This window comes from Mesoplodon densirostris, chromosome 19 (assembly GCF_025265405.1).
Source record: "Mesoplodon densirostris isolate mMesDen1 chromosome 19, mMesDen1 primary haplotype, whole genome shotgun sequence".
In the NCBI taxonomy this organism is placed as follows: Eukaryota; Metazoa; Chordata; class Mammalia; order Artiodactyla; family Ziphiidae; genus Mesoplodon; species Mesoplodon densirostris.
Genome location: NC_082679.1, coordinates 29,181,143 through 29,205,584, shown reverse-complemented (window position 1 = coordinate 29,205,584; position 24,442 = coordinate 29,181,143). Strand labels below are relative to the sequence as shown.

The window sequence follows — 24,442 nt, the reverse complement described above, 5'->3', positions numbered from 1 at the left end:
TAAAATCCCTACTACAATTCCTCAATGATTAGACTCGCTAACATTTACTGAAGTTTATCAAACGGCAGGGTCTGTGCCAAGCGCTTTACCTCCCACCGCCTTTTTCACTCACGTTCTCCTTCCTCCGGGGAAGGGGGCGGGCTCAGCACCACGACCCGCCCTGTCTGTGCATTCGTTGGTCGAGCCTGACGCCCGTTACTGCCGAGTCCCGGCCAAACCACGCCTCCACGCCGTTCGTCTGGCCCAGAGAGGGCGTGTCTATCGTCCCGCCGGACTATCCAGTCGGTCTCCTCTCGTGAGAATCGGTACGCCCTAGAGGACCGGAGCGGTGTGGGTGGGGCCGTGTTCCGCGGTCCCTCGGAGCCCGCGCACGCCGCGCCCTGCCCCCTCGGCACGCAGGCTCCGCGCGAGCTCGCGCTCTTCAGAGTCTCAGTGTGGCCAGCGGGGACCGACGGGCGGAGGCTGGGCTGCTGAAGTACGAGGGGCGGAGCCCGGGCCGCCGCCGCCGCCGCTGCCGCCAGAGAGGAGCATGTCTGCAACTCGAGCCAAGAAAGTGAAGATGGCCACCAAATCATGCTCTGAGTGCGACCAACAGGTGGGCGCCGGGGACCGGGCACCGGGCACACGGCCCGGTGGGGCGGGTGCGCGCGGGTGGGCGTCCGTTGCCGGCGGCCGCTGGCTGTGGAGAGGCCGCCTCGCGGGGGTCCCAGCGGCTGAGCGTGTGGGCCGGCCCTCGAGCTCTGGCCACGATGGGAGCCCGCAACCGGCCGGGTAGAGCCGAGAAGCGCCCGGGGCCGCGGCCCGGCCGGTGCCCACCTGGCGGCGGTCAGACGGGCGAGTATCTTGCCCTGTGGCCAGCCGCGTGAGAGGGGGCGTGGATTTATCGTGAGCTGACGGGGCGCCCTGTCCGGACCCTCCCCGAATCGCCTGTCCGGCTCCGGTGACAGCGGCAGGAGTGTGGGGCAGCAGCCCAAGTGGACGAGTTCGGTCCCTCAGCCCCCTCCTGCCCCGAAGAGAATGCCCGATGTGCCGACTCCGAGTCCGGGCTCCTGGCTCCGAAATCCGCCTTCTGCCAGGCAGGGTTGCTTTGTTCCCGTTTCAGATGTGTACGGTGGACCCCCAAAACTGTTCCCCCGCGACCTGGGCGGATGCTTAAATGTGACAGAAAGGCCCGCAGTGTAATGATGTTTTCCTCTTAGACTTAAGTAAATTGGTGGTGATCTTTATGCTTTTTAACAACTTTCATAACCCCAATAGTCATTAATTTGGTCTAATTTTTAGTAGAACACTTTTAAATACTGTCTCCGTTAAAGTCCTGTTTTTCTAGGTGCTCCCCTCTTAATATGCTGTATATTCTTGTTAACTTTTTAAAAGATGAATTTACCTTTCTTGAACTTTTTTTTTTTTTTTTTTTTTTTTCTTTTTGCAGTATGTGGGCCTCTCACTGTTGTGGCCTCTCCCGTTGCGAAGCACAGGCTCCGGATGCGCAGGCCCAGCGGCCATGGCTCACGGGCCCAGCCGCTCCGCGGCATATGGGATCCTCCCAGACCGGGGCACGAACCCGTATCCCCTGCATCGGCAGGCGGACTCTTAACCACTGCGCCACCAGGGAGGCCCCCTTTCTTGAACTTTTAATATCTGCTTTCTAAACTAAATTCACTAGGTCAGTCAATGGCTTTATGACCACTAGTGGCCTGGGGTTCAGATAGACATTCAAACTTAAAAGGGTTCAGCTATGGGGACTTCCCTGGTGGTCCAGTGGTAAAGAATCCGCCTTCCCATGCAGGGGACGAGGGTTCGATCCCTGGTCGGGGAACTAAGATCCCTCATGCCGCGGGGCAACTAAGCCCGCGTGCCACAACTGTTGAGCTCTGGTGCCTCAACGAGAGAGCCCGCATGTCACAATTAGAGAGAAGCCCGCGTGCCGCAACTAGAGAGAAACACGAGGAGACTGCGCGCCATAATGGAAAGATCCTGCATGCCTCAACAAAGATCCCATGTGCTGCAACTAAGACCCGACGCAGCCAAAAAAAAAAAAAGGAAAATAAATAAATAAAATATTTTTTTTTAAAAAGGGGAGCTCAGCTATGACAGTAAACAATGCATGTGATCAGCACAGCATCAGAACAGCATCAAATGACAGCTCAGGTTTAAAGGAAAAAAAACCATGCAGGTGGTGCAAGAGCGACCATGGCTTAGAAATTTCATGTTTCTTAGCCCATGAGCAAGGCCTTAGCTTCCAAGGTTTTGCAGAGAATGGCATGATTATACTGTACTTAGGGAGCCCAAAGCTGTGGCTTCTCACCAGGTGCCTTCCAGTCCAGATGCCAGCAAGGGGTCATTTTTACCCTAGGCAATATTGCTTAGTAATGTAATAGAGCCGGCAGTGCAGAGCTCTTAGAACTCCGCCCTTGCTGCCCGCTGTTACTCCCCCCACCCCGTTACCTGGCAACGTTACTGGGAGACCATTAATGCTGTTTGGTTAGAGCAGCGTTAGAGGTCCTGCTCAGCCATTGGTCGGTGCTACAGTGGGCCCCATTCAGCCGTTGGTCTGCATCGCAGTGGGTCCCTCCCCCAAACGATCAACTGTCAATGAGCTCCTTGTTGGCCCATTCAGCCAACAGTCAGCAGTGCCATGGTCATCAGGCGGAGAGTGAGGTAAGAGGCGGATCCCAGCATTCTCACCGGGCCCTCCAGCTCACCCCGCCTCGAGCCAGTGACTGAGTTGGGGGGCCCAGGGAACAGGTTGGGGGCTGTGTCCTGCAGGGCTCCAGAGCCCTTGCCAAGACCGCCCACTGGCCGGGCGCAGGCCTTGAGGTGGTGGTGAACCTCTCACCCATACCTGCCTCTGCGACCTAATGGCAGCAGCAGTCTGCATGGGACGCAGTTTTCGGGACTTGGCCCCCACTGTTTGGGTGGCCTTGAGGAGCCTGAGGGCCAGTTGGGTCCTGGTCGCCTGGCTCCTTAAGCGATGACAGCTGGGCAGGGTCTGGGGACCAGGTCCTGAGGGAGCCATCAAGTGAGATCTGCCTCTTCAGCCAGGCCTGGGCACTGGTGGGATGACCCACACTGGGTGCTGGACGAATGCTCTGGGGCAGGGTAACCGGTGCCCCTGGAGCCACCCCCTTCTCTTAGCTAGGCCTGGACCTCAGAGGGTGAGAGTCGTGCCTTGGGACCTTCCCTTTTCTTGTCAGGATAGAGAGTAACATTTGTTTGGTAGAGATTTATAGGAACATCGTTTCCTGACCACGACCTGACCTCAGACAAAGGGTCTGACACCAAGAAGTTTGCAACAACTAACAGTACCCCTCCCTCACCTTTCCTGTAAGAGGGCTTTGCTGAAAGCTTTCAGGGAGTTTGGGGGTTTTAAGGCATGAGCCACCCATCTCTTTGCATGGCCCTGCAATAAACCTTTCTCTGTTCCAAACTCCAGTGTTTTGGTACTGTTTGGCCTCTGTGCGTCAGGCACATGGGCTTGCATTTTGGTAACAGTAACACTGCTGCCGTTCCATCTTTATCAAGTTGACAGGGTCAGAGTGATAGAAGATTGACCAAAGGTGTTTTTTCTCATGATGGAGTTTTGTTAACCCTTTATTAGTGTGTCATACATAACCCAATGAAAAAAATTTTTTTACTGACTTCTATATGTATAATATTTGATTATTCTTAACCAGAAAAAGGAGTTCATTTAAAGCTCCCTCAATTAAAACCATTTGTAAGACATCTTTTATGCCAAAATGCAGACCTTAATGTGTATTTCTTTTCAAAATAATTACCTTTCCTTTTACTTTCCCTCTCTCAGCAAGAGAAACTTACTGCCTCTACTTTCAGCATTGTTTTCAGTGTACAGGTTTTGTACATATTTTGTTAAATTTATCTCTATGAATTTAATTTTTTGGATGCTACTGTAATTGGAATTGTTTTAAAATTTTCATTTTATCAGTGTTCATTAATTATATATAGGAATACAATTGTTTTTTTACTGTGGTAAAAACATAAAATTCACCATGTAAACCATTTTAAAGTATATACTTATATATACTTCAGTGGGATTAATACATTCACAATGTGGTACAACCATCACCACTATCTAGTTCCAGAACATTTTCATCATTCCAAGAAGAGAACCTGTTTTCATTAAGCAGTCACTCCCTGATTCACCCTCTCTCTAGCCCCTAGTAACTACTAATTTGCTTTCTGTTTCAATGGACTAGTCATGCAATATGTGTCCTTTGATATCTGACTTCTTTTGTTTAGATTATCCATGTTGTATCATATATCAGTACTTCGTTCCTTTTTATGCCCAAATGACATTCCATTGTGTGAATGTATCACATTTTGTTAGTCCATTCATTAGTTGATGGACATTTTGGTGGTTTCCACCTTTTGGTTATCGTGAATAGTACTGCTATGAATATTCATGTACAAGTTTTTCTTTTGTGTGTGTTTGTTTAATATGTTCTATTTACTACTCAATTTTTGTTTATTGGCCATACCACGTGGCTCGCGGGATCTCAGTTCCCCAACCAGGGATTGAACCCAGGCCATGGCAGTGAAAGTGCTGACTCCTAACCAGTAGGCCACCAGGGAACTCCCACAACTCCCATGAGTGGAACTGCATGGTCATATTGTAATTCTGTGTTTAACTTATTGAGGGATTGTCAAACTGTTGTCCACAGGAGTTGTTGCATTTTACATTCCCACCAACATTGTATGAAGGTTCTAATTTTCCCATATCCTCACCCACACTTGTTATTTTTTGTTTTTAGAAGAATTAGTATAGTTTGACACCAAAAAAAAAAAAAAAAAAGAAAAGAAAGAAAAGAAAATTCTCATGTTTGAAAAGCTTTAAGCTGCATTGTTGGCTCTTTATAACCATGACCAAACCTGTCAATTTCTCAGCGGAGAGCATGCTGGGAGGATGGAGGAGAAAAATGGATACGATGATATCTTCCTAGTTCTGGAGGGTCCTCTGGAATGTAATTTCCTAGAGCTTGTTATTAATTCAACAAATATTTATTAAGCACATGCTGTGTCAGAGACTGTTCTAGTTCAGGAAGTAAAACAGTGAATAAAGGAGACAAATAGCCCTTCTGCCTGTTGGGGGGTGGGGATTAGAATAGTCATCCTAGGGCTTCCCTGGTGGCGCAGTGGTTGAGTGTCTGCCTGCCGATGCAGGGGACACAGGTTCGTGCCCCAGTCCGGGAAGATCCCACATGCCACGGAGCGGCTGGGCCCGTGAGCCATGGCCGCTGAGCCTGCGCGTCCGGAGCCTGTGCTCCGCAACGGGAGAGGCCACAACGGTGAGAGGCCGGCGTACCGCAAAAAAAAAAAAAAAAATAGTCATCCTAGAGCATGTGAAGTGGGATATCATTGTGGTTTTGATTTGCATTTCCCTAATAATTAAAGGCTTTAAACATCTTTTCATATGCTTCTTGGTCATTAATATATATTCCTTGGAGAAATATCTATTCAGGTTCGTTGCCCATTTTTTTTTGTGGTACGTGGGCCTCTCACTGTTGTGTCCTCTCCCGTTGCGGAGCACAGGCTCCGGACGTGTAGGCCCATTGGCCATGGCTCACGGGACCAGCCGCTCTGCAGCATGTGGGATCTTCCCGGACCGGGGCACGAACCCGTGTCCCCTGCATCAGCAGGCGGACTCTCAACCACTGTGCCACCAGAGAAGCCCCGTTGCCCATTTTTTAAAAAATATATTTTTTAATTTATTGGCTGCATCGGGTCTTAGTTGCTGCACGTGGGCTCTTCGTTATGGTACAGTCTTCTCTCTAATTGTGGCCCGCGGGCTCCAGAGCACGTGGGCTCTGTAGTTGTGCTGCATGGGCTTAGTTGCCCCAAAGCATGTGGGATCTTAATTCCTCAAACCTGCGTCCCCTGCATTGGAAGGCGGATTCTTAACCACTGGACCACCAGGGAAGTCCCTCGCTGCCTATTTTTGAGTTGTTAATTGCGTTGTTTTTACTGTTTGAGTTCTAAGAGGTTTTGTATATCCTGGGTACTAAACCCTTATCAGATATATGATTTGCAAATATTCGCAAAAACCCATTGATAGTGCCCTTTGATGCACAAAAGTTTTTCATTTTGATGTAGTCCAATATGTCTTTTTTTCTTTTGTTGCTTGTGCTTTTGGTGTCACAACTAAGAAACTATTGCCAGACCCAAGGTTATAATGATTTACCCATTTTCTCATGTAAGAGTTGTATACTTTTAGTTGTTATATATATTCCTTGATTCATTTTGAGTTAATTTTTGTATATGGTTTGAGGTAAGGGTTCAGCTTCATTCTTTTGTATGTGGATATCCCACTGTTCCAGCTCCTTTAGTTGAAGAGACTGTTTTTTCCTCATTGAGTGGTCTTGGCACCATTGTTGAAAGTCAGTTGACAATAGATTGATGGGTGTATTTCTGGACCCTCAGTTCTGCTCCATTGATCTATATGTCTGTTATGCCAGCACTACACTGTTTTGTTTAGTTTTTCTTTTCTCACGGATACACAGGCTTCTTTTAAAGACTTAAAAAATAAACTGAAGTATAGCTGATTTACAATGTTGTGTTAGTTTCAGGGGTACAGCAACGTGATTCATATACATATATATATATCCTTTTTCAGATTTTTTTCCATTATATGTTATTAAAAGATATTGAATATAGTTCCTTGTCTTATACGGTAGGTCCTTGTTGTTTATCTGTTTTATATATAGTAATGTGTATCTGTTAATTCCAAACTCCTAATTTATCCCCCCCTTCCCCTTTTGGCAACCATAAGTTTGTTTTCTATGTCTGTGAGTTTGTTTCTGTTTTGTAAATAAGTTCATGTTGTATCATTTTTTAAGATTCCGATATAAGTGATATCATATAGTATTTGTCTTTCTCTGTCTGACTTACTTCACTTAGTATGATAATCTCTAGGTCCATCCATGTTGCTGCAAATGGCATTATTTCATTCCTTTTTAGAATGAGTAATATTCCAGGGTGTGTGTGTATGTATATGTGTGTGTGTATATATATCACATCCTTTTTATCCATTCATCTGTTGATGGATACTTAGGTTGCTTCCATGTCTTGGCTATTGTAAATAGTGCTGCTATAAACATAGGAGTGCATGTATCTTTTCAAATAATAGTTTTGTCTAGGTATATGCCCGTAAGTGGGATTGCTGGATCATATGGTAACTCTACTTTAGTTTTTGAGGAACCTCCACACTATTTTCCATAGTGGCTGCACCAATTTACATTCCCATCAACAGTGTAAGAGGGGTCTCTTTTCTCCACACCCTCTCCAGCATTTATTTTTATTTATTTTTCAATAAATTTATTTTTATATATTTATTTATTTTTGGCTGTGTTGGGTCTTCATTGCTACGCGCAGCCTTTCTCTAGTTGTGGCGAGCGGGGGCTACTCCTTGTTGCAGTGCGCGGGCTTCTCATTGCAGTGGCTTCTCTTGTTGTGGAGCATGGGCTCTAGGTGTATGGGCTTCAGTAGTTGTGGCTTGCGGGCTCTAGAGCACAGGCTCAGTAGCTGTGGTGCATGGGCTTAGTCGCTCTGTGGTATGTGGGATTTTCCTGGACCAGGGCCCGAACCCGCATCCCCTGTATTGGCAGGCAGATTCTTAATCTCTGCACCACCAGGGAAGCCCTCCAGCATTTATTATTTGTAGACTTTTTAATGATGGCTATACTGACCTGTGTGAGGTGATATCTCGTACTTTTGATTTGCATTTCTCTAATAATTAGCGATGCTGAGCATCTTCAGGTACCTATTGGACATCTGTTTATCTTCTTTGGAGAAGTGTCTAGTTAGCTCTTCTGCCCACTTATTGATTGGGTTGTTTGTTTTTTTTTTGATATTGAGCTGTAGGAGCTGTTTATATATTTTGGAAATTAAGCCCTTATCAGTCACATCATTTGCAAATATTTTCTCCCATTCTATAGGTCGTCTTTTCATTTTGTTTACGGTTTTCTGTGCAAAAGCTTATAAGTTTGATTAGGTCCCATTTGTTTATTTTGCTTTTATTTCTATTGCCTTGGGAGACTGATCTAAGAAAGTGTTGCTATGATTTATGTCAGAGAATGTTTTGCCTATGTTCTCTTCTAGGAGTTTTATGGTGTCATGTCTTATACGTAAGTCTTTAAGCCATGTTGAGTTTATTTTTGTGTTTGGTGTGAGGGAATGTTCTAACTTCATTGATTTACATGCAGCTGTCCAGCTTTCCCAACACTACTTGCAGAAGAGACTGTCTTTTCTACATTGTATATTCTTGTCTTCTTTGTCCAAGATTAATTTTAAAGGCTTTAAAAAAATTGAGGTGTAATTAAATGAGTGGTTACCAGTGGGGAGAAAGAAGGGGGGATGGGTGATATAGGGGTAGGGGATTAAGAAGTACAAACTATCATGTATAAATAAGCTACAAGGATATATTGTACAACACAGGGAATATAGCCAATATTTTATAATAACTATAAATGGAGTATAACCTTTAAAAATTTTGTATCACTGTATTATACACCTGTAGCATATAATATTGCACATCGACTATACATCAATTTTTTAAATTAAGGTATAATTATATATTATATGCATAATTATATATTACATACATTATTATAAATATATGACTAAGGAGAAAATATTTGCAAATGATGCGACCGACAAGGGCTCAATTTCCAAAATACACAAACAGCTCATATAACTCAATAACAACAACAAAAAAACGCAGTTGAAAAATGGGCAGAAGACCTAAATAGACATTTCTCCAAAGAAGACATACAGATGGCCAATAGGCACATGAAAAGGTGCTCATCATTGCTAATTATTAGAGAAATGCAAATCAAAACTATAATGAAGTGTACCACCTCACACTGGTCCGAATGGCCATCATTAAAAAGTCTACCTGGGGTGTGCTGAGAGCACAGGGCCTGAAGAAATGGCTTCTCTGTTTACAACAAACCCAAGAGGAATCTGGGTTCATTGTGAGAAGAGGCACAAAACTTGTGGCCTTCCTGTGAACAAATACCCAACACGTGTCCCCCTGCACCTCCATGTGGCTGCTGGGCAGGGCTCGATACTGGAAGGAAAGCTACAGTATTTACTGGGGGAGTTTTCCACCTAGAGCCTATCTGGTCCACACATGGGCGGGCCATGAGTGTTCTTATAGACATAAAGGCTTTGAACCTCTCTTTTCAAGGAAAGAAAAGAAAAAGAAAAGTAGATTCTATATGCCATTCTGGAAAAGGCAAAACTATGGAAACAATAAAAAGATCAGTGGTTGCCTGGAGTTTGCGGGGAGAGGGAGATGAATACACAGAGTACAGAAGTTTTTACGATCAGTGAAAATGCTTTGAATGACATAATAATGCTGGCCATATGTCATCATACTTTTGTCCAAACCCATAGAATGTGCAACACCATTCACTTCATTAAAGTGAACCCTAAGGTGAACTGTGGACTTTGGTGATTATCTGTCAATGCAGTTCATCCTTGGTGTTAAAAAAAAAAAAGGGTGCCACTCTGTTGATAATGGCTATGCGTGTGAGGGGAGGGGGAATTTGGGGGAATTTCTGTACCTTCCTGTCAATTTTGTTGTAAACCTAAAACTGCTTTAAAAAAAAGTCTCAAAAGAATTAACACTCGGGGTAGAAGTTTTTGGCAAAACTTTTGTTTCACTTTTATATATGTATACATATTATATGGTGTGTGTTTGTTGGATTGTGATGTAAACATTTTTTTTAGATCAAAAAAGTTTGCAGGCCACCATATTTAAGTTATACTGGCAAATAAAAGCACAAATTAACCTCAAAAAATAATACAAATAATAAATGCTGGAGAGGGTGTGAAGAAAAGGAAACCCTCTTAACTATTGCTGGGAATGTAAATTGGTGCAGCCACTATGGAAAACAGTGTGGAGGTTCCTCAAAAACTAAAAATAGAGTTACCATATGATCCAGCAATCCCATTTCTGGGCATATACCTAGACAAAACTATAAGTTGAAAAGATACATGCACCCCTACGTTTATAGCAGCACTATTTACAATAGCCAAAATATAGAAGCAACCTAAGTATCCATCGACAGCTGAATGGGTAAAGAAGATGTGGTATATATATATACCATGGAATATTACTCGTTCTAAAAAAGAATAAAATAATGCCATCTGCAGCAACATGGATGGACCTAGAGATTATCATACTAAGTGAAGTAAGTCAGAAGAGAAATACAAGTACCATATGATATCACTTATATGTGGAATCTAAAATACAACACAAATATACATATCTACGAAAGAAAAACAGACTTACAGACATAGAGAACAAACTTTTAGTTGCCAAGGGGTAGGGGGCCTGGGGGAGGGAAGGATTGGGAGTTTGGGATTAGCAGATGCAAACTGGTATATATAGAATGGATAAACAACAAGGTCCTCCTGTAGCACAGGGAACTATATTCAATATCCTGTGATAAACCGTAATGGAAGAGAATATGAGAAAGAATATATATATATATATATAACTGAATCACTTTTCTGTACTGCACAGATTAACATAACATTATAAATCAACTATACTTAAATAAAATATTTTAAAAGTTAAGGTATAATTGATATAATGTTATATTACATGTATTAGTTATAGCATTATATTAGTTTCAGGTGTACAATATAATGAATTGATGTTTGTATATATTGTGAAACGATCACACAATAAATCTTTGTTTATTTGTTTATTTATTTACAGCAGTTTTAGGTTCACAACAAAATTGAGAAGAGGGTACAGAGATTTCCCATATACCCTCTGCCCCCACACATGCATAGCCTCCCCCATATCAACATCCTCCACCAGACTGGTAAATTTGTTAAAATTGATAACCCTACATTGACACATCATTGTCATCTGAAGTCTATAGTTTACATTATGGTTCACTCTTGGTGTTGTACATTACATGTGTGGACAAAACATGTATCCACAATTACAGTATCACTGAGTATTTTCACTGCCCTAAAAATCCTCTGTGCTTTGCCTGTTCATCCCTCCCTCCCCCTCACCCCTGGGAACCACTGATCTTTTTACCATTTCCATAGTTTTGCCTTTTCCAGAATGTCGTATAGTTGGAATCATGCAGTGTGTGACCTTTTCAGATTGGCTTCTTTCACTTAGTAATACACATTTAAGCTTCCTCCATGTCTTTTCAGGGCTGGATAGCCTTTTTTTTTTTTTTTTTTTAAACACTGAATAATATTGCATTTTCTGGAAGTTCCACAGTTTATTTATCCATTTACCTACAGAGGGACATCTTGGTTTCTTCCAAGTTTTGGCAGTTGTGAATTAAGCTGTTGTAAAAATTGTGTGCAGGTTTTTGTGTGGATATAAGTTTTCACCTCTTTCAGGTAAGTATCAAGGAGCAAGATTGCTGGATTGTAAGATAACAGTATGTTTAGTTATGTAAGAAACTGCCAAACTGTCTTCCAAAGTGGCTGTGGCATTTTGCATTCCCACCAGCAATGAGAGTTCCTGTTGCTTCACATCCTTGTCAGACTTTGGTGTTGTCAGTGTTCTAGATTTTGGCCATTCTAATAAGTGTGTACTGGAATCTCATTGTTTTAGTTAGCATTTCCCTGATGACATATGATGTGGAGCATCTTTTCATATGCTTAAATTCTCTTGGTGACTGTCTTTTAAGGTCTTTGGCCCTTTAAAAAAAAATTGGGTTATTTTTCTTATTGTTGAGTTTTAAGAGTTTTTTGTATATTTTGGATAGCAGTCCTTTGTCAGATATGTCTCTTGCAAATCTTTTCTCCCAGTCTGTGGCTTGGTCTTTTCATTTTCTTGAAAGTATATTTTGCAGAGCAGAAAAAATTAATTTTAATGAAACCCAGCTTATCAGTTCTTTCTCTCATGATTGTGCCTTTGGTGTCATATGTAAAAAGTAATCACCAAACCCAAAGTCATCTAGATTTTCTCTTATGTTATCTTTTAGGAGTTTATAGTTTTGTGTTTTACATTTAGGTCTGTGATCCATTTTGAGTTAATTTTTGTGAAGGATGTAAGATCTGTGTCTAGATTCCATTTGTTGTTGTTGTTTTCATGTGGGTGTCTAGTTGTTCTAACACCATTTGTTGAAAAGACCATCTTTGCTCCATTGTATTGCCTTTGCTCCTTTGTCAAAGTTCAGTTGACTGATTTATGTGTGTCTATTTCTAGGCCCTTTATTTCTGTTCCATTGATTTATTTGTTCTTTCACCAGTATCACACTATCTTAGTTACTGTAGCTTTATAGTAAGACTCCAACTTTGTTCTTCTCCTTACATGTTGGGTTGGCTATTCTGGGTCTTTTGTCTCTACATGTAAAGTTTAGAATCTGCTTGTCGATATCCACAAAGTAACGTGACGGGCTTTTGATTGGGATTTCATTGATTCTTTAGATCAACTGGGAAGAACTGACATCTTGACAATATTGAGTCTCTTTATCCATGAACATGGAATACCCATATATTTTAGTTCTTTGATTTTGTTCATTATAGTTGTGTAGTTTTCCTAATATGGATCTTGTACAGTAAGTCCCCTACCTATGAACGAGTTCCATTCCGAGAGTGCGTTCTGTTCTGAGAGTGCGTTCGAAAGTCTCATTTGTTCATTAAGTCCAACAGAGTTAGCCTAGGTACCCAACTAACACAGTCAGCTATATAGTATTGTACTGTAATAGGTTGATAATACTTTTCACACAATAATACATAAAAAACAAACACAAAAAATAAAGAAAACATTTTAAAATCTTACAGTACAGTACCTTGAAAAGTACAGTAGTGCAGTACAACAGCTGGCATACAGGGGCTTGTATTGAGTGAACAGGCGAGAAGAGTTACTGGCTGGAGGAGGGAGAGGAGGGAGGAGATGGTAGAGCTGAAGGATCATAAGCAATAGGAGCCGGAGGGCAAGCTGCAATTTCACTCATGCCTGACGGTGATGGCACAGGTTCTGGTTCTTTGCTGGATTCAATTCTATGTACCTTCTTGAAGAAATGATCCGGTGATGTCTGGGTAGTAGCTCTTTTTTCCTCGTCATAGATGACATGGTAGCACTGGATTGCATTCTGAATGGCTGCTGCAACCTTCGTGTACCATTCTACATTCGGGTCCTGTGCCTCAAAAACTAACAGTGCCTCCTCAAATAAAATCCCCTTGCCGTTTCCTGCATTGTGAATCTCTTTGGTTCTTTAGTTACTTCTTCTTCCTCTTGTCTCTCTTCATCCTTTCTCTCGGCCTCCAATTCCATCAGGTCTTCATTAGGGAGCTCCTTGTGTTGCTCAGCAAGGAGTTCAATGAAGTCATCATCTTGCAGATCTCGCTCCAGCTTCGACCTCTTTGGACTCTCATCCACCTTTTCAAACCCACGAAAATCGTGAACAAACTGTGGGCAAAGATTCTTCCAAACCCCATTCATGATGACAACCGTAACCTCATGCCAAGCAAAGTAAATGTTTTTTATGGCCTTGTAGATGTTATAGTCCTTCCAAAGTTGTTGCAAGGTTGTTCCTGATTTGTGTCACTCGCCTTTACCGCCTGACTAAAAGTGTGACCTAAATAATATTTCTTGAAAGTTGCTATAACTCCCTGGTCCATAGGTTGGGTGAGCGACACAGTATTTGGTGGCAGATGCATTACTTCGACGTTAGGATAAAAGTTGTCCACGAATGGGGGTTGGCCAGGAGCATTGTCAAGCAGCAAAATAATGTTGAATGGGATGTCCTTCTCCAAGCAACATTTCATTACCTCCTGGATAAAGTGGTGGAAAAACCAGTCCTGGAAAATGGCCTGTGTAACCCAGGCTTTGGGGATACTCTATCACACAACAGGAAGAGAGCCCTTGGCTATGTTTTTAAGGGCTCTTGGGTTCTCTGAATGATAAACTAAGAGAGGCTTCAGCTTCATATCGCTGGAAGCATTGCCACCAAACAGAATTAGTGTATCCTTTGCTGCTTTATAGCCTGGCATCAACTGTTCCTTCTTACTGATGTAACTTTGGTCTGGCATCCTCTTCCAGTACAGTCCTGTCTCATCCACGTTAAAAAGCTGCTCGGGTAACTATGCGCCTTCATCCATAATTTCTCAAAGCATTTCAGGAAGTTCCTGGGCAGCTACTGTATCTGCACTCGCTGCCTCACCACTTACTTTTATGTTGTGAAGGTTGGTTCTAGCCTTGAACTGATGAAACCAGTCATGGCTGACATTAAAAGATGTGCCCTTTGATTCTTCACCATGTTTCTTCTTCAAGTCTTCATAAAGCCTTTTAGCTTTCTCTTGAATCAACATTAAGCTGAGTGGGACTTGACACTGATGCAGATCCTGCATCCACACACTGAGAAATTTCTCCATCTCCTCTATCACTTTTCCATGCTTCTTCAATATTACTGTTGACATCATTGGCACAGCAGACTTCACATGTTCCATGATCTTGTCCTTGTTCTTTAGAATCGTTGATGGTTGAACAATTCATGTTATAAGAATGAGCAATGTCTACCATCTTACTGCCTCGCTCCACTCTCTCAATTATTTTCACTTTTGTTTCCATCATTATTGCTTGGCGCTTCTTAGCAGTACCAGCTACATCACTGCTGCTTTTACACTTGCTTCTGGACATCCTGGGCTTGAAATAAAGATCCTGTACTCCTGTACTCTATACAGGACTGTAAAGTACACAGAAGCACAACCACTTGTAGAGGATGCATGCACGTGACAATGTACGCCAGACACTTGAACTAACTTATATGATTGGACATGTGAATGCACGTTCGCATCTTTGAGAGTTCGCAACTTGAAGGTTCGTACGTAGGGGACTTACTGTACATATTTTATTAGGTTTATACTTATGAATTGCATTTTTTTGCCATGCTAATTATAAATGGTATTGTGCTTTTAATTTCAAATTTCATTTGTTTATTCCTGGGATATAGGAAGGCAGTTGGCTTTTTTGCATTAACCTTGTTTCCTGTAATCTTGTTACAGTAGTTTATTTCAAGAGATTTTTGGTTATTTCATTTGGATTTCTACACAGACAATCGTGTCATCTGCAAAAAAGACAATTTTATTTATTCCTTTGTTATCAGTATGCCCTTTATTTCCTTTTCTTGTCTTATTGCATTAGCTGGGACTTCCAGTATGATGTTGAAAAGGAGTGGTGAGAGGGGACATCCTTTTCTTGTTCCTGATCTTAGTGAGAATGCTTCTTGGTTCCCACCATTAAGTATTATGTTACCTGTAGTTTTTTTGGTAGATATCTACTATAAAGTTGAGGAAGTTCCCCTCTATTCCTTGTTTACAGAAAGCATTTATCATGAATGGGTGTTGGATTTTTGTTAAATGTTTTTTCTGCATCTACAGACATACCTTGTTTTATTGCACTTTATTGTACAATACTTTGCAGATACTGCATTTTTTACACAGTGAAGGTTTGTAGCAGCCCTGCGTTGAGCAAGTCTATCAGTGCCATTTTTCCAACAGCATTATTTTTTAATTAAAGTATATACATTGTTTTTGTAGACATAATGGTATTACACACTTACTAAACTACAGTATAGTGTAAGCAATACTTTTATATGCACTGGGAAACCAAAAAATTCGTTTAACTCACTTTATTGTAGTAATCTAGAACTAAATCTGCACTATCTCAGAGGTGTGCCTATATTGATATGATTGTGTGATTTTTCTATACTCTGTTGATGTGATAGATTACATTATTTGATTTTTGAGTGTTGAACCAGCCTTCATACCTGAGATAAATCCCTCTTGGTTGTGGTATATGATTCGTTTTTTATATATTGTTGGATTCCATTTGCTAATATTTTGATTTTTCTCTATGGCTTGTTTTCTTTTTCATTGATTTCCTCTTTTATTATTTCCTTCCTTCTACTTGATTTTAATTTACTCTTACTTTTCCAGCTTCATGAAGAAAATTAATTTTAGACCTTTCTTTTCTAATATAATCTTTTAAAGTTACAAATTTCTCTCTGGACACTGGCTAACTGCATCCCACAAGTTTCGATATGTTGGGTTTTCATTATCATTTAGCTTATAATATTTTCTTTTTTTTTTTTTTTTTTTGCGGTATGCGGGCCTCTCACTGTTGTGGCCTCCCCCGTTGCGGAGCACAGGCTCCGGACGCGCAGGCTCCGGACGCGCAGGCTCAGCGGTCATGGCTCACGGGCCCAGCCGCTCCGCGGCATATGGGATCCTCCCAGACCGGGGCACGAACCCGTATCCCCTGCATCGGCAGGCGGACTCTCAACCACTTGCGCCACCAGGGAGGCCCTATAATATTTTCTAATATCCCTTTTGATTTCTTCTTTGACCTGTGGGGGGTTTTGTTGTTGTTGTTGTTGTTTTTAAAGAGTAAATTCCAGTTATTTTGGGTTTTCTAGATATCTTATTTTTATCGATTTTCAGTTTAATTCTTTTGTGGTCATATGACATCTCTTGAAGATTTCAGTCTTTTAAAATCTGTAAGAATTGTTTTATGGCCCATTATATAGTCCACTTTTTTGAGTGTTCCTTGTGTACTTAAAAGGAGTATACATTCTTTCTGCTGTTGGGTGTAATATTCTATAAATTTCTATTTTGTTAAGGTGGTTGATATTGTTATGCAGATATCTTTGCTAAATTTTTTTTCGTCTAGTTCTATAAATTACTGAGAGAAGTGTGCTAGAAATATCCAGTTATGATTGTGGATTTGACTGCTTCTCTTTTTAGTTCTCCCAATGTTTGTTTCATATATTTTGAAGCTCTCCCATTAAGCACTTATACATTTATAATTTTGTATCTTCCTAATGTTTTGACCTTTCTGTTATTAAATGTCTCTCTTTGTCTCCAGTAAATGCTGCTTACCTTGAAATTTGCTTTGTCTGATTTTATTGCAGCCGGTTTAACCTTCTTATACTTGTTGTTTGCATGGTTGAGTAGGAAAAACTCACTTCTTCCTCTCCTTTACTCTCCCATTACTACCACACTCACAACACTTCTGACATCAGATGTGTAGGGGGTTTTCCTATACTAAGCAATTCTCTGTGACACCAGCTGGATGTCCTACAGTTTAACTCAGTTCTGACACTATCTACCTGGAGTTGCAAGTATTAAGTCCCCAGGTTATCCACAACTTCTGTCCGACTTGGCTACAAATCAGAGGTTCCTATGACCTCCACCCCGTTGGATTATTATTTCCTAGACCAGATCACAAAACTCAGGGAAACACTGTGTAATAAAGGATATGATAAAGGATACAGAAGAACAGCCAGATGAAGAGATACATAGGGCAAGGTCTGGGAGAGGCGTGAGCACGGGAACTTTTATCCCCATAGGGTTAGGATGTATCACTCTCCCACTACTTAGATATGTTGACCAAACTGGAAGATCTCTGAACCCCATACTTTTGGGATTTTTATGGAGGCTTCATCACATAGACATGATGGATCATTGACTCCATCTGGAGAATTGGGGGTTGGGCTGAAAATTCCGAATTTCTAATTCCAAATTTCTAATCATGGCTTGGTCTTTCACCTCATTAGAACAAAAGACACTGCTATCACCCAGGAAATTCCAAGGGATTTAGGAACTCTGTATTAGGAACTGGGATCAATGACCAAATATTAGAACAAAACATGTTCCTAATGTTCTTATCACTTAGGAAATTACAAAGGTTTTAGAAGCTCCCTGCCAGGAACTGGTAAGGCAGGGTGAGGTGGACCAATATATTTTTCCTATTATCTTACAGTGGTGTATCTTTTTTCTTACTTTTTCCCTTTAACCTGTTAATGTCTTTGTATTTAAAGTGTGTTTCTTTGTATTTAAAGTAAACAGCTTAGTGTTGGTTTTGCTTTGTTATCCATCTGACGATGTCTGCCCTTTGATTGGAGAATTAATCCATTCACATATGATGTAACTTATATGTTTGGATTTAATTTTTTTTTTTGGCTGTTTATTTTCTGTCTCATCAGCTTTTTATTCTTCTGTTTCTCTTTTTCTCCCTCTTTTGTCTTAATTACATGTTATTGGTACTATGTTTTAATTTCTCTATTGGCCTTTTACCTTTATGTTTGCTTTTGTGTGTGTGTGTGTGTGTGTGTGTGTGTGTGTGTGTGTGTGTGATTGCTCTAGGAATTATGTTATGCAGCTCTAACTTATCACAGTCTAGAGGCAATATTGGATTAGTTCAGGAAAAATATAGGAATTTTGCAACCATCTAGTTCCCTTTACTTCTCCTAGCCTTTGTGCTATAATTAGAGTGATCAGCTTATCTCCTGATAAGTTTTATTTCCTAGTTTTAGCACTGAAAGTTCTGTGTCTGGGCAGCTCCCTCAGTCCTGGGCAAATTAGAAAGGTTGGTCATTTTTGCTATTGTTATCATCTTTGTTACATCTATAAATGTTATAAACTCAACAATGCGATGTACTTTTTGCTTTAAGTCAGAGGTGGGCAAAATATGGCTCTCAGGCAAAGTATGGCTCCCATACCAAATCTGGCTCCTGGCCTGTTTTTGTAGGACCCACAAGCTAAGAATGTTTTTTGCATTTTTTTTAAAGATCAAATATTTTGCATTTTTAAAGAGTTACTAAGAAAAAGGAAAAAGAAAAATATGAGACACGAACAGTTATATGACCCATAAGCCAAAAATATTTACTAATCTGTGCAAAAAAAGTCTGCTGATGCCTTCCTTAACCAACCATATATGTCTTTAAAAGAAAATAGTAGAAAAAAATATATACACATATACTTATTTTAAATATGAGTAATTTGTAAAAACTGGAGAGCCCCCCCACCCTTTTTTTTTTTTTTTTTTTTTTTTTGCGGTACGCGGGCCTCTCACTGTTGTGGCCTCTTCCGTTGTGGAGCACAGGCTCCGGACGCGCAGGCTCAGCGGCCATGGTTCACAGGCCCAGCCGCTCCGCGGCATGTGAGATCTTCCCGGACTGGGGCACGAACCCGTGTCCCCTGCATCGGCAGGCAGACTCTCAACCACTGTGCCACCAGGGAAGCCCAGCACCCCCCTTTTTTTTTAAAGAAGATTTTAGTACCTTGTTTGGGGAGCAATCTTGTGGACCAACCAAATCTGTATTGTGTTTTATACAAATATGGTTTATGGACAGTGGTGGAAATGTGATCAGAGAAAGATTAAACAAGAGAAATATAGTTGATGTTGTTCCAGTGCCAATAAGCACTGCCAGTATATAGTATAAAAAGGATTTGGTGAGGTTTTCCAAAGTAAGGAAAACCTATTTAAACTCTAATTCTTAGCTTAAAATTAAATTTATTATGTTCTGACATAACTGACTTGAGTAATTTTACTTTGGAAGAAAATATTTCAATATTTAAAACATTTTCATTTGTTCTGATTAATTGAGTAAAAGCTTAGGTTTACATTGTATGCATAATATCTTCCAGTTTCTTCAGGTCAGAAACGGTTGTAAATCCTGATCTGTTTCACCTGGCAGGAAATAATCTTTCAGGACAAAAAAAAGCTTATTTTTTAATATGCTGGCTTAAAGGTGAAAAGAAAACCTAAGGACAACTAGAAGTTTTTGTCATTATAAGAGCTCAGTTTCATTTGGAGAGAGCTAATTATGCTACATACATTCTTTTGAATATAACAAATATTACGTACATTGAAGTACATTGTTTCAATTTTTAATGTAAATTCTTAAGGGAATATTCATGAGGATTTAATCAAACTTGTTGATTTTTTTTAAAAAAATTTATTTATTTATTTGGCTGCGCCGGGTCTTAGTTGCCACGTGCGGGATCTTCGTTGTGCCGTGCGGGATCTAGTTCCCTGACCGGGGATCAAACCCGGGCCCCCTGCATTGGGAGCACAGAGTCTTAACCACTGGACCACCAGGGAAGTCCCTCAAACTTGTTGATTCTTAAATGTGCTATTTTCTCTTAGTAAGAAACTAAAGAAAGTAGTATTATGTTATAGTTGAGGTTTTCTAATTTTGTAACGGTGAAGTTTTTTTTTTCTAAACTTGATTAAGAAACAATTCTTTATGATATAAGCTAAAAAAAATCGGAAACCAGAAAGCCATGTGTTGTTTCTTACTTTTTTTTTGACTACACAACAAATAAGAATATTAGAATATTGCATATGAGTACTATGATGATTCCACAATACCTGAAGTATATCATATTAAGTTTTTATATGTATTTTATACATAATATATAAAATCTTTAAAGTTTGAAGGAATTTTTCCATTTTAATATATTATCCTTTAAAAAAATTTAGAAACATAGTTATAGAAATACTATAAACAGGAAAGAGGTAGAATATTTCAGTTTCTTTGTAAAATTCTCTGCAGATCTGTATTAAAAATGTAGTTCAGAATAATCTAAACCAGTAGTCCTGAACCAGGAGTGATTGTGTTCCCCTGGGGACATTCAGCAAAATCTGGAGACATTTTTGGTTGTCACAATTGGATGGGAAGTGCTACTGACATCTACTGGGAAGAGGCCAGGGATGCTGATAAACATCCTACTATGCAGAGGACAGCTCATCACAGCAAGTTATTGGTCACAAACAAAATAGTGCCAAAGTTGAGAAATATCCATCAACATCATTTATGCTTTTCATTTCCAAGGTGTGTCACATCTATTATTCATATAACTCAGAGTTGACCAAGTCCTTATGAGTGTATAGTATTCAAAATTATTGTTAGCCTTCTAGCATTTAAAAAATTTTTAATAAAATCTACATAATATAAAATTTACCATTTTAACCATTTTTAAGTGTACAGGTCAGTGGCAGTAAGTACATTCACAGTGTTGTATAAGTATCACCACCATCCGTCTCCAGAACTTTTCTTTTCTTTTTTTAACATCTTTGTTGGAGTATAATTGCTTTACAATGGTGTGTTAGTTTCTGCTTTATAACAAAGTGAATCGGTTATACATATGTTCCCATATCTCTTCCCTCTTGCGTCTCTCTCCTTCCCACCCTCCCTATCCCACCCCTCTAGGTGGTCACAAACCACCTAGCTGATCTCCCTGTGCTATGCAGCTGCTTCCCACTAGCTATCTATTTTACATTTGGTAGTGTATATATGTCCACGCCACTCTCTCACTTTGTCACAGCTTACCCTTCCCCCTCCCCATATCCTCAAGTCCATTTTCTAGTAGGTCTGTGTCTTTATTCCCATCTTACCCCTAGGTTCTTCATGACCCTTTTTTTTTTTTTTTCTTAGAACTTTTCTTATTATTCCAACCTGAAACTCTGTACCCTTAAACAATAACTCACCATTCCCCACTCCCCCCAGCTCCTGGTAACCTCTGTTCTACTTTCTGTCTATGAATTTGTCTGTTCTAGTTACCTCATATAAGGGAAATCATAAAATATTTGTTCTTTTTAGTATTTTTTGTGTATTTGTTGTTTTAATTATTACCTTAGGGTCTTTTGGTGTGTGTTTGTATGTTTTTTGTTTTCTTATAAAGCAGATTTTTTAATTTTAATTTGGAGAATGTTTTATTTGACACAGAGCAATCCCATTATGAATTATATGTCTGCTGACAGTGATTTTCAGTTCTCTTTGTAATAAAGGATTGGAATGAGTTATTTATAATGGGGTTATTTTATAGCTCCTTTGAATCTAGGAAACAAAATAAAACAAGGACTTTTTCCTTATAGTTTGTTTCCAGTTTTACTTGGAAAAATGTGAAAACCATCTACAGTCAAGGAATCAATTGATGTAGTGTTCCCACAAATGATATTATTAGCAAGTGATACTTTGAATTAAAAAAAGATCCTGGAAATGCAGTGTTACAGCAAGTCATTAGTATTTTCAATACAGAGTACAAATTGTATTGTAATTAACTCGTGGATTAATAGTATCCAACTTGTCCCACCCATTTTACAGTTGTTTCTAGAGGAAGCTCTTTTTATAAATGAATTTGGTGGAGGTAGTAGTTGCTTGTTGTTGTTGTCTTGGAAGATGATAATTAGCTCAGTTGCAGGAATGTTACATTAAACATTTTCATTAAGTAATGGAAATCAACCTATTAATTGAATGTGAGTGTTTGTGTATCACTTCTCATTTAACCAATACAGTCTTTGTTAGTTCTGAGTGAAGGCATATATGACTTTCTTGGTGATATGTTTAATTTTGAATAAATGAATTGATACCTTTGAATTTGATTTGAACAAAGATGTAAACTGAAAAAATGACAAACATACCTATCTCTAGTATATTTTCCTCTTTTCAAAAATTAACATTTTTATTTGTGGTTAGAAAGAACCACATGATATACTTAATAAAGTATGGACTTGGATGTATCTGGAGTAACAGTTGTGATTTAGAAGTCAGTTATCAAAATTTTTTTCCTCTTAAATACAAGCTAGAGATCTGCTTTTTCAGTATTTTTACTGAAGAAAAAGAATTCTACCAGAATTTTAGTTAGCTTAGTGTTAATTAGTTTAGACAAAATGTTTATATTCTAGAGTATGAGGCATCTTAAAAATACATGAATGTAAAGCACTACAGCTAAGCTTTATGCAAGAAAAACGGTAGGAGAATAGACTTCTTTACATATGGAATTACAATTTTCTGTCTGAACTTATTCTTGCTGGTATTTGAAAATCATTTCTGGTTTTTGGTGAATAATTCTTAATTCAAGGATAATCATTAGTGAAATCTTGGGGGCAGTGTCTCTTCAAAAGCTTTTTTTTTTTTTTTTTTTGTGGGGGATTGATGTGCTAAAATACGATGAAATGCCTGAATAAGATCATGGTGGATTGTATCATATCAATATCCTGGTATTATACTCTAGTTTTACAGAATCTAACTGTTGGGGGAAACTAGACAAAGTATATAAGGGCTCTCTCTGTAGTATTTCCTATAACTTCATGTGAATCTATAATTTCCTTTAAACAAGAAGCAATATGATGAAAGACCAGATTTATTTTCCCACCTGAAGCAACCATAAAAAGCAGATGAAACATTTAAGACAATGGTTTTCAAGACACTGGACATTAGGCAATGTAGGGTAGTGACCCTGAGAACTGAGAAACAAATTAGGTAAGCCCTATGGTTGCCCTAGCTAACCACCTTAAGAGAATTCCTGGCTGTGGCACAGGGAAAGAAATCTCAGTAGTATGGCAGACGGAGTTAAGAGCTGAGGAGACGGAGCTGAGGAGACAGAGCTAAGAGCCCAGAGAGATCAAGGAAACAAAAAGCTGAAACAGGTCCACAATTTAACTCTATCAGAAATCCAAAATTTCCTAATAGGTTTTGTGCAATGAAAAGATACAAGGTCTCTGATTGCCCTTTGTGCCTCTACGACATAGGTTCTGAGTTGACTTTAATATATACTGAAGTATACCAGTTGGCAAACCTTCATGGCCTTAACTAATACTGGGGCTCCAATTATAGTTCTACCTTGGATCCCACTAAATTTAAACAAGATACCCCTATACTTTTAGTAGAGTTACCACACAGAGAGAACTATCAGAGCTATTGCTTTGCCTAAATTCCCTATAGTCATAGTGGCTACTGCCATAAAATATCCCATAGTGGGCATGGATGATCTGACCTATCAAGTAATCCATTAAAAGTAAGTCTATGGCACGCACAATCGGCTTGACCAAATGGGACCCCACGGACTTCCCCATCTCCCCCAGTTAAAATAGTTAATATGGCTCAATAAAAATTAAAACAGGGCCTTGACGAATTGAAACCTGTTATACAAGACTTATTTAGAGAAATGGGGGTTATCTTCACTGCTTCTCCATTTAATAGCCCAATTTTACCTGATTTTTAAACTTAGAAAGAATGAATGGCGCCTCACAGTGAATTACTACAACCTTAATGCCGTGGTCCTACTTGTTAAGGCCTCTATACACACTATTATTGAAATTACTTACTCTTTCCAATCAATATCTCATAAATACTTTGCATAGATTTGACTAATATGTTCTGGCTAGTGCCTATTTCAAGAATCTCTCATTCATAGTTTGCCTTCATCTTCAAAGGAATATAATACACCTTTACCTATCTACCTCAACAGCCCTACCATCGCACACAGTCTTTATATGCAAGATCTTAAAAGTATCCAGCTTCTTCCAGAGACATAGGTGTGACATCACAGTGATGGCAACCTCCTCCAAGGGGACTGATTTGACACACTCAATTCAGGATATACAAATAACAAAGGATTTCACAAAAAGGGCATGGGCCATTGCCCCACACATAATGCCATAGTACAAGGCCCTGCCATCTTGGTTAAAGTCTTGAAAAATTATTTGGTAGGCTGGGACAGCTCTGTCCCTGATACTATCAAGAAATAGCTGTTGGGCTTCCCTGGTGGCACAGTGGTTGAGAGTCCGCCTGACGATGCAGGGGACACGGGTTCGTGCCCCGGTCCGGGAAGATCCCATATGCCGTGGAGCGGCTAGGCCTGTAAGCCA

General features: G+C 40.1%; 1 protein-coding gene and 1 non-coding gene across 2 annotated transcripts in view; both read left to right on the top strand.

The window, feature by feature from the left end:
• The first annotated feature begins 282 nt into the window (after positions 1-282).
• Positions 283-24,442, top strand: part of LOC132480724 (UPF0547 protein C16orf87 homolog) — a 31,500-nt gene continuing 7,340 nt past the window's right edge. The window contains exon 1 of the mRNA XM_060085110.1: positions 283-595. Within this exon, the coding sequence (XP_059941093.1) occupies positions 530-595 (66 nt within the window). The 5' untranslated portion in view covers positions 283-529. The remainder of the gene's footprint in view (positions 596-24,442) is intronic.
• Positions 8,911-9,040, top strand: LOC132481017 (small nucleolar RNA SNORA11). The gene has a single exon (XR_009530728.1). It is a non-coding gene; the product is annotated as a small nucleolar RNA SNORA11 (small nucleolar RNA).